General features: G+C 41.7%; 1 protein-coding gene across 4 annotated transcripts in view; it reads left to right on the top strand.

Moving 5' to 3' along the window:
* The first annotated feature begins 821 nt into the window (after window positions 1-821).
* Window positions 822-11,029, top strand: part of LOC142720885 (epidermal growth factor receptor kinase substrate 8-like) — a 63,407-nt gene continuing 53,199 nt past the window's right edge. Inside the window, exon 1 of one of the 4 annotated variants that reach the window (XM_075848821.1) lies at window positions 822-2,769. In XM_075848821.1, the coding sequence (XP_075704936.1) occupies window positions 2,635-2,769 (135 nt within the window). In that variant the 5' untranslated portion in view covers window positions 822-2,634. The remainder of the gene's footprint in view (window positions 2,770-11,029) is intronic. The other 3 variants (XM_075848820.1, XM_075848822.1, XM_075848819.1) reach the window with 3 other exon arrangements.

The raw sequence follows: 11,029 nt of genomic DNA, 5'->3' as shown, positions 1-11,029 counted from the left end.
ATAGACTGTACAATCCTACACACATATAAACCTATACATATAGACTGTACAATCCTACGCACACACACATAAACCTATACATATAGACTGTACAATCCTACACACATATAAACCTATACATATAGACTGTACAATCATACACACATATAAACCTATACATATAGACTGTACAATCATACACACATATAAACCTATACATATAGACTGCACAATCATACACACATATAAACCTATACATATAGACTGCACAATCCTACACACATATAAACCTATACATATATTCTGTACAATCCTACACACATATAAACCTATACATATAGACTGTACAATCATACACACATAAAAACCTATACGTATAGACTGTACAATCCTACACACATATAAACCTATACGTATAGACTGCACAATCCTACACACATATAAACCTATACATATAGACTGTACAATCCTACACACATATAAACCTATACATATGGACTGTACAGTCATACACACATATAAACCTATACATATAGACTGTACAATCATACACACATATAAACCTATACATATAGACTGTACAATCATACACACATATAAACCTATACATATAGACTGTACAATCCTACACACATATAAACCTATACATATAGACTGTACAATCCTACACACATATAAACCTATACATATAGACTGTACAGTCATACACACATATAAACCTATACGTATAGACTGCACAATCCTACACACATATAAACCTATACATATAGACTGTACAATCCTACACCCAGACATATACATATTGAAATATATATGTCTGGGTGTATGATTGTGCAATTATTGAATGCACAATCCTACAGTACACACACAAATATACAATACAATATGTGTTTGTATGTGTCTTGTATACTGTGTGATTATTTACATGTGGTGTGTGTGTATACTGTGTGTGATGTGGTATGTGTACTTGTATGTATACTGTGTCTGTGATGTATATGTGGTGTGCGTATGCGTAATTATGTATGTGTGATTATGTATATTTGGTGTGTGTGTATATACTATGTATATGTGGTGTGTTTGTGTGTGTGTGTGTGTATATATATAATATACTGTGTGTGTGTAATTACATATGTGGTGTGTAAACCATGTGTGATCAGGTATATGTGGTGTGTGTGTATGTGTGGTTATGTATATGTGGTGTGTTTGTGTGTGTATATGTGGTGTGTGTGTGTGTGTGTGTATGTGTGATTATGTATATGTGGTGTGTGTATACTGTGTGTGTGTATACTGTGTGGTTATGTGTGTGTGTGTGTGTGTGTGTGTGTGTGTGTGTGTATACTGTTTGTATACCGTGTGATTATGTGGTGTGTGTGTGTACTATGTGTATATAGTGTGTGTGTGATTTATATATTTTTATAGTTCCGCTTGTTATAGGAATTACCCTATGGGATCGCCCTCTCTTGGGTAAGATTGTTGGCACATAAGACACGTACAGAACACGGGTTGTGGTAGATTTGTCCTCCGTTTTATCTCCTTCTGCAGAAACCTCATCAATAGTGCAGCAAAACCCATCACGGGCGTCTGAGCAGTCAACCGACAGCGTCCCGCACTATGGGGCTCGAAGCCCAGCACCTCCACACACATGGAACCCCTGGTCTCCCTCAGACTCTCAATGTGAACCCAGTCTAAAAGAGTGCAGACGTGTGCAGCACCTGATAGTAAAGGACCAGCCTTGTTATGGGGGAGTGGGTGTCCACCCTAATCTGCTCACTCCATCGGCCAGACCCTGATCCAGGTCTTCTAGAAGACCACCACTGGGCCGTACCCTGGTCAAACAGACCCTCTGCCTGCTGGAAAAAGAAAAACATGCCATTTTGCCCCTCACCCAGCAGTGACTATATATATATATATATATGCTGTGTGTGTGTGTATGTGTGTGTGTGTGTGTGTGTGTGTGTGTGTGTGTGTGTGTAGCTCTGTGTATTTGTGTGCGTGTTGATGTATATATGTATCTGATGGACTATAGAGGAGCACAACGATTGTGGCTTCTTATATTTTTGCGGTTGATAAGTCTCCCCTCAGATGATTTATTCATAAGTGTGTGACAGTCTGGAGTCTTGTCTGGCCGGAGTCTGTACCGGGAGGAGATGGAGAAGACGACCCGGTCCCTTCAGGCTTCGCGCTTTCCCTAAATAACACACAAGCTGCGACCTGAAATGTAAGGAGATCCTCACACCTGGAGCCGAGATCCTAGAACCTCCCACATCCGAGGCGGCTGCTCCAGATGTCTGCATGATGGGAGTTATCCTTCACCACAGACCATTGAATGCCGCTGCTGGGACCAGTACGGAGAGTGACCCTGGCATCGGGGGTTGTCTTAGAAGAAGAACCCGGCTTTCTAGAGACCATGATGGAAATACCAGGATATGATCCAGATCTGATTCCCTGTGTCCAGAAAAACAGTCTAAATGTAATCTGTGAGATAATCGCAAATAATCGGCCAAAGGACCGGCTATGGCCGACACGTTAAGAAAAAAAATCTGAGGGATTCCGGGAAGGAGAGGGGAGGGGGTGGGGCAGGACTTTCCATTGTAGAAAAATCTTAATTCAGGATCCTTCAGCGGGAAGTCACGAGCTGCTCACCTACGACTCCTCATGATCATCTTTAATTTTGTCCTTTATCACAGGGACCAGGAGGCAGCGCTCCCCAAGAAGTCCGCCATCTGCAAGTATGACTTTGTGGCCCGTAACCTGACTGAGCTCACTATGCTAAAAGACGACATTGTGGAGGTACTATGATTATCCAGACGAGATTCTAGGCGCTCTACATAACTCCTACAAATATTGCGGTTTAAACTTAATGGGGGTTCTGTTACTTAGTCTGATTCACTTATAAAATAGGGAAAAAGAAAATCTTTATAAAGTGATGCCAGCAGTGTCCATAGTGACACTGTGTATAGTAACGCTGACTTCCTGCTATCACTAGTGTGTATAGTAACGCTCACTTCCTGCTATCACTAGTGTGTATAGTAACGATCACTACCTGCTATTACTAGTGTGTATAGTAACGCTCACTTCCTGCTATCACTAGTGTGTATTGTAACGCTCACTTCCTGCTATCACTAGTGTGTATAGTAACGCTCACTTCCTGCTATCACTAGTGTGTATAGTAACGATCACTACCTGCTATTACTAGTGTGTATAGTAACGCTCACTTCCTGCTATCACTAGTGTGTATAGTAACGCTCACTTCCTGCTATCACTAGTGTGTATAGTAACGGTCACTTCCTGCTATCACTAGTGTGTATAGTAACGCTCACTTCCTGCTATCACTAGTGTGTATAGTAACGCTAACTTCCTGCTATCACTAGTGTGTATTGTAACGCTCACTTCCTGCTATCACTAGTGTGTATAGTAACGGTCACTTCCTGCTATCACTAGTGTGTATAGTAACGCTCACTTCCTGCTATCACTAGTGTGTGTATAGTAACGATCACTTCCTTCCATCACTAGTGTGTATAGTAACGATCACTTCCTGCTATTACTAGTGTGTATAGTAACACTCACTTCCTGCTATCACTAGTGTGTATAGTAACGATCACTTCCTGCTATCACTAGTGTGTATAGTAACGCTCACTTCCTGCTATCACTAGTGTGTATAGTAACGATCACTTCCTGCTATCACTAGTGTGTATAGAAACGCTCACTTCCTGCTATTACTAGTGTGTATAGTAACGCTCACTTCCTGCTATCACTAGTGTGTATAGTAACGCTCACTTCCTGCTATTACTAGTGTGTATAGTAACGCTCACTTCCTGCTATCACTAGTGTGTATAGTAACGATCACTTCCTGCTATCACTAGTGTGTATAGTAACGCTCACTTCCTGCTATCACTAGTGTGTATAGTAACGCTCACTTCCTGCTATCACTAGTGTGTATAGTAACGATCACTTCCTGCTATCACTAGTGTGTATAGAAACGCTCACTTCCTGCTATTACTAGTGTGTATAGTAACGCTCACTTCCTGCTATCACTAGTGTGTATAGTAACGGTCACTTCCTGCTATCACTAGTGTGTATAGTAACGCTCACTTCCTGCTATCACTAGTGTGTATAGTAACGCTAACTTCCTGCTATCACTAGTGTGTATTGTAACGCTCACTTCCTGCTATCACTAGTGTGTATAGTAACGGTCACTTCCTGCTATCACTAGTGTGTATAGTAACGCTCACTTCCTGCTATCACTAGTGTGTATAGTAACGGTCACTTCCTGCTATCACTAGTGTGTATAGTAACGATCACTTCCTTCCATCACTAGTGTGTATAGTAACGATCACTTCCTGCTATTACTAGTGTGTATAGTAACGCTCACTTCCTGCTATCACTAGTGTGTATAGTAACGATCACTTCCTGCTATCACTAGTGTGTATAGAAACGCTCACTTCCTGCTATTACTAGTGTGTATAGTAACGCTCACTTCCTGCTATCACTAGTATGTATAGTAACGCTCACTTCCTGCTATCACTAGTGTGTATAGTAACGGTCACTTCCTGCTATCACTAGTGTGTATAGTAACGGTCACTTCCTGCTATCACTAGTGTGTATAGTAACGCTAACTTCCTGCTATCACTAGTGTGTATTGTAACGCTCACTTCCTGCTATCACTAGTGTGTATAGTAATGGTCACTTCCTGCTATCACTAGTGTGTATAGTAACGCTCACTTCCTGCTATCACTAGTGTGTATAGTAACGCTCACTTCCTGCTATCACTAGTGTGTATAGTAACGCTCACTTCCTGCTATCACTAGTGTGTATAGTAACGATCACTTCCTGCTATCACTAGTGTGTATAGTAACGCTCACTTCCTGCTATCACTAGTGTGTATAGTAACGGTCACTTCCTGCTATCACTAGTGTGTATAGTAACGATCACTTCCTTCCATCACTAGTGTGTATAGTAACGATCACTTCCTGCTATTACTAGTGTGTATAGTAACGCTCACTTCCTGCTATCACTAGTGTGTATAGTAACGATCACTTCCTGCTATCACTAGTGTGTATAGTAACGATCACTTCCTGCTATCACTAGTGTGTATAGTAACGATCACTTCCTGCTATCACTAGTGTGTATAGAAACGCTCACTTCCTGCTATTACTAGTGTGTATAGTAACGCTCACTTCCTGCTATCACTAGTGTGTATAGTAACGCTCACTTCCTGCTATCACTAGTGTGTATAGTAACGCTAACTTCCTGCTATCACTAGTGTGTATAGTAACGCTCACTTCCTGCTATCACTAGTGTGTATAGTAACGCTCACTTCCTGCTATCACTAGTGTGTATAGTAACGCTCACTTCCTGCTATCACTAGTGTGTATAGTAACGATCACTTCCTGCTATCACTAGTGTGTATAGAAAAGCTCACTTCCTGCTATTACTAGTGTGTATAGTAACGCTCACTTCCTGCTATCACTAGTGTGTATTGTAACGCTCACTTCCTGCTATCACTAGTGTGTATAGTAACGGTCACTTCCTGCTATCACTAGTGTGTATAGTAACGCTCACTTCCTGCTATCACTAGTGTGTATAGTAACGGTCACTTCCTGCTATCACTAGTGTGTATAGTAACGATCACTTCCTTCCATCACTAGTGTGTATAGTAACGATCACTTCCTGCTATTACTAGTGTGTATAGTAACGCTCACTTCCTGCTATCACTAGTGTGTATAGTAACGATCACTTCCTGCTATCACTAGTGTGTATAGTAACGCTCACTTCCTGCTATCACTAGTGTGTATAGTAACGATCACTTCCTGCTATCACTAGTGTGTATAGAAACGCTCACTTCCTGCTATTACTAGTGTGTATAGTAACGCTCACTTCCTGCTATCACTAGTGTGTATAGTAACGCTCACTTCCTGCTATCACTAGTGTGTATAGTAACGCTAACTTCCTGCTATCACTAGTGTGTATAGTAACGGTCACTTCCTGCTATCACTAGTGTGTATAGTAACGCTAACTTCCTGCTATCACTAGTGTGTATTGTAACGCTCACTTCCTGCTATCACTAGTGTGTATAGTAAAGGTCACTTCCTGCTATCACTAGTGTGTATAGTAACGGTCACTTCCTGCTATCACTAGTGTGTATAGTAACGGTCACTTCCTGCTATCACTAGTGTGTATAGTAACGCTCACTTCCTGCTATCACTAGTGTGTATAGTAACGCTCACTTCCTGCTATCACTAGTGTGTATAGTAACGATCACTTCCTGCTATCACTAGTGTGTATAGTAACGCTCACTTCCTGCTATCACTAGTGTGTATAGTAACGATCACTTCCTGCTATCACTAGTGTGTATAGAAACGCTCACTTCCTGCTATCACTAGTGTGTATAGTAACGCTCACTTCCTGCTATCACTAGTGTGTATAGTAACGATCACTTCCTGCTATCACTAGTGTGTATAGAAACGATCACTTCCTGCTATCACTAGTGTGTATAGTAACGCTCACTTCCTGCTATCACTAGTGTGTATAGTAACGATCACTTCCTGCTATCACTAGTGTGTATAGTAACGCTCACTTCCTGCTATCACTAGTGTGTATAGTAACGATCACTTCCTGCTATCACTAGTGTGTATAGAAACGCTCACTTCCTGCTATTACTAGTGTGTATAGTAACGCTCACTTCCTGCTATCACTAGTGTGTATAGTAACGCTCACTTCCTGCTATCACTAGTGTGTATAGTAACGCTCACTTCCTGCTATCACTAGTGTGTATAGTAACGCTAACTTCCTGCTATCACTAGTGTGTATTGTAACGCTCACTTCCTGCTATCACTAGTGTGTATAGTAACGGTCACTTCCTGCTATTACTAGTGTGTATAGTAACCCTCACTTCCTGCTATCACTAGTGTGTATAGTAACGCTAACTTCCTGCTATCACTAGTGTGTATTGTAACGCTCACTTCCTGCTATCACTAGTGTGTATAGTAACGGTCACTTCCTGCTATCACTAGTGTGTATAGTAACGGTCACTTCCTGCTATTACTAGTGTGTATAGTAACGCTCACTTCCTGCTATCACTAGTGTGTATAGTAACCCTCACTTCCTGCTATCACTAGTGTGTATAGTAACGCTCACTTCTTGCTATCACTAGTGTGTATAGTAACGCTCACTTCCTGCTATCACTAGTGTGTATAGTAACGATCACTTCCTGCTATCACTAGTGTGTATAGAAACGCTCACTTCCTGCTATCACTAGTGTGTATAGTAACGCTCACTTCCTGCTATCACTAGTGTGTATAGTAACGCTCACTTCCTGCTATCACTAGTGTGTATAGTAACGCTCACTTCCTGCTATCACTAGTGTGTATAGTAACGGTCACTTCCTGCTATCACTAGTGTGTATAGTAACGCTAACTTCCTGCTATCACTAGTGTGTATTGTAACGCTCACTTCCTGCTATCACTAGTGTGTATAGTAACGGTCACTTCCTGCTATCACTAGTGTGTATAGTAACGGTCACTTCCTGCTATTACTAGTGTGTATAGTAACGCTCACTTCCTGCTATTACTAGTGTGTATAGTAACGCTCACTTCCTGCTATCACTAGTGTGTATAGTAACGATCACTTCCTGCTATTACTAGTGTGTATAGTAACGGTCACTTCCTGCTATTACTAGTGTGTATAGTAACGCTCACTTCCTGCTATCACTAGTGTGTATAGTAACGCTCACTTCCTGCTATTACTAGTGTGTATAGTAACGCTCACTTCCTGCTATCACTAGTGTGTATAGTAACGCTCACTTCCTGCTATCACTAGTGTGTATAGTAACGATCACTTCCTGCTATCACTAGTGTGTATAGTAACGCTCACTTCCTGCTATTACTAGTGTGTATAGTAACGCTCACTTCCTGCTATCACTAGTGTGTATAGTAACGCTCACTTCCTGCTATCACTAGTGTGTATAGTAACGCTCACTTCCTGCTATTACTAGTGTGTATAGTAACGCTCACATCCTGCTATTACTAGTGTGTATAGTAACGCTCACTTCCTTCTATTACTAGTGTGTATAGTAACGATCACTTCCTTCCATCACTAGTGTGTATAGTAACGATCACTTCCTGCTATCACTAGTGTGTATAGTAACGATCACTTCCTGCTATCACTAGTGTGTATAGTAACGCTGACTTCCTGCTATTACTACTGTGTATAGTAACGCTCACTTCCTGCTTTCACTAGTGTGTATTGTAACGCTGACTTCCTGCTATCACTAGTGTGTATAGTAACGATCACTTCCTGCTATCACTAGTGTGTATAGTAACGGTCACTTCCTGCTATCACTAGTGTGTATAGTAGCGGTCACTTCCTGCTATCACTAGTGTGTATAGTAACGCTCACTTCCTGCTATCACTAGTGTGTATAGTAACGCTCACTTCCTGCTATCACTAGTGTGCATAGTAACGCTCACTTCCTGCTATCACTAGTGTGCATAGTAACGCTCACTTCCTGCTATCACTAGTGTGTATAGTAACGCTCAATTCCTGCTATTACTAGTGTGTATAGTAACGCTCATTTCCTGCTATCACTAGTGTGTATAGTAACGCTGACTTCCTGCTATCACTAGTGTGTATAGTAATGCTCACTTCCTGCTATTGCTAGTGTGTATAGTAACGCTCACTTCCTGCTATCGCTAGTGTGTATAGTAACGACCACTTCCTGCCATCACTAGTGTGTATAGTAACGACCACTTCCTGCTATCACTAGTGTGTATAGTAACGCTCACTTCCTGCTATCACTAGTGTGTATAGTAACGATCACTTCCTGCTATCACTAGTGTGTGTATAGTAACGCTCACTTCCTGCTATTACTAGTGTGTATAGTAACGCTAACTTCCTGCTATCACTAGTGTGTATTGTAACGCTGACTTCCTGCTATAACTAGTGTGTATAGTAACGGTCACTTCCTGCTATCACTAGTGTGTATAGTAACGGTCACTTCCTGCTGTCACTAGTGTGTATAGTAACGCTCACCTCCTGCTGTCACTAGTGTGTATAGTAACGCTCACTTCCTGCTATCACTAGTGTGTATAGTAACGCTCACTTCCTGCTATCACTAGTGTGTATAGTAACGCTCACTTCCTGCTATCACTAGTGTGTATAGTAATTCTCACTTCCTGCTATCACTAGTGTGTATAGTAATGCTCACTTCCTGCTATCACTAGTGTGTATAGTAACGCTCACTTCCTGCTATCACTAGTGTGAATAGTAACGCTAAGTTCCTGCTATCACTAGTGTGTATAGTAACGCTCACTTCCTGCTATCACTAGTGTGTATAGTAACGCTGACTTCCTGCTATCACTAGTGTGTATAGTAACGCTCTCTTCCTGCTATCACTAGTGTGTATAGTAACGCTCACTTCCTGCTATCACTAGTGTGTATAGTAACGCTCACTTCCTGCTATCACTAGTGTGTATAGTAACGCTCACTTCCTGCTATCACTAGTGTGTATAGTAACGCTCACTTCCTGCTATCACTAGTGTGTATAGTAACGCTCACTTCCTGCTATCACTAGTGTGTATAGTAACGCTGACTTCCTGCTATCACTAGTGTGTATAGTAACGATCACTTCCTGCTATCACTAGTGTGTATAGTAACGCTCACTTCCTGCTATTACTAGTGTGTATAGTAACGCTCACCTCCTGCTATCACTAGTGTGTATAGTAACGCTGACTTCCTGCTATTACTAGTGTGTGTAGTAACGGTCACTTCCTGCTATCACTAGTGTGTATAGTAACGGTCACTTCCTGCTGTCACTAGTGTGTATAGTAACGCTCACCTCCTGCTGTCACTAGTGTGTATAGTAACGCTGACTTCCTGCTATCACTAGTGTGTATAGGAACGCTAAGTTCCTGCTATCACTAGTGTGTATAGTAACGCTCACTTCCTGCTATCACTAGTGTGTATAGTAACGCTCCCTTCCTGCTATCACTAGTGTGTATAGTAACGCTCACTTCCTGCTATCACTAGTGTGTATAGTAGCGGTCACTTCCTGCTATCACTAGTGTGTATAGTAACGCTCACTTCCTGCTATCACTAGTGTGTATAGTAACGCTCACTTCCTGCTATCACTAGTTTGTATAGTATCGGTCACTTCCTGCTATCACTAGTGTGTATAGTAACGCTCACTTCCTGCTATCACTAGTGTGTGTATAGTAACGGTCACTTCCTGCTATTACTAGTGTGTATAGTAACGGTCACGTCCTGCTATCACTAGTGTGTATAGTAACGGTCACTTCCTGCTATCACTAGTGTGTATAGTAACCCTCACTTCCTGCTATCACTAGTGTGTATAGTAACGCTCTCTTCCTGCTATCACTAGTGTGTATAGTAACGCTGACTTCCTGCTATCACTAGTGTGTATAGTAACGCTCTCTTCCTGCTATCACTAGTGTGTATAGTAACGCTCACTTCCTGCTATCACTAGTGTGTATAGTAACGCTCACTTCCTGCTATCACTAGTGTGTATAGTAACGCTCACTTCCTGCTATCACTAGTGTGTATAGTAACGCTCACTTCCTGCTATCACTAGTGTGTATAGTAACGCTCACTTCCTGCTATCACTAGTGTGTATAGTAACGGTCACTTCCTGCTATCACTAGTGTGTATAGTAACGGTCACTTCCTGCTATCACTAGTGTGTATAGTAACGGTCACTTCCTGCTATCACTAGTGTGTATAGTAACGCTGACTTCCTGCTATTACTAGTGTGTATAGTAACGGTCACTTCCTGCTATCACTAGTGTGTATAGTAACGGTCACTTCCTGCTGTCACTAGTGTGTATAGTAACGCTCACCTCCTGCTCTCACTAGTGTGTATAGTAACGCTGACTTCCTGCTATCACTAGTGTGTATAGTAACGCTCACTTCCTGCTATCACTAGTGTGTATAGTAACGCTCACTTCCTGCTGTCACTAGTGTGTATAGTAACGCTCACTTCCTGCTATCACTAGTGTGTGTATAGTAACGGTCACTTCCTGCTATCACTAGTGTGTA

This window comes from Rhinoderma darwinii, unplaced genomic scaffold (genome assembly GCF_050947455.1).
Source record: "Rhinoderma darwinii isolate aRhiDar2 unplaced genomic scaffold, aRhiDar2.hap1 Scaffold_51, whole genome shotgun sequence".
Taxonomy (NCBI): Eukaryota; Metazoa; Chordata; class Amphibia; order Anura; family Rhinodermatidae; genus Rhinoderma; species Rhinoderma darwinii.
The sequence above is the reverse complement of the archived record's forward strand: the minus strand, read 5'-3'. Positions and strand labels throughout refer to the sequence as shown.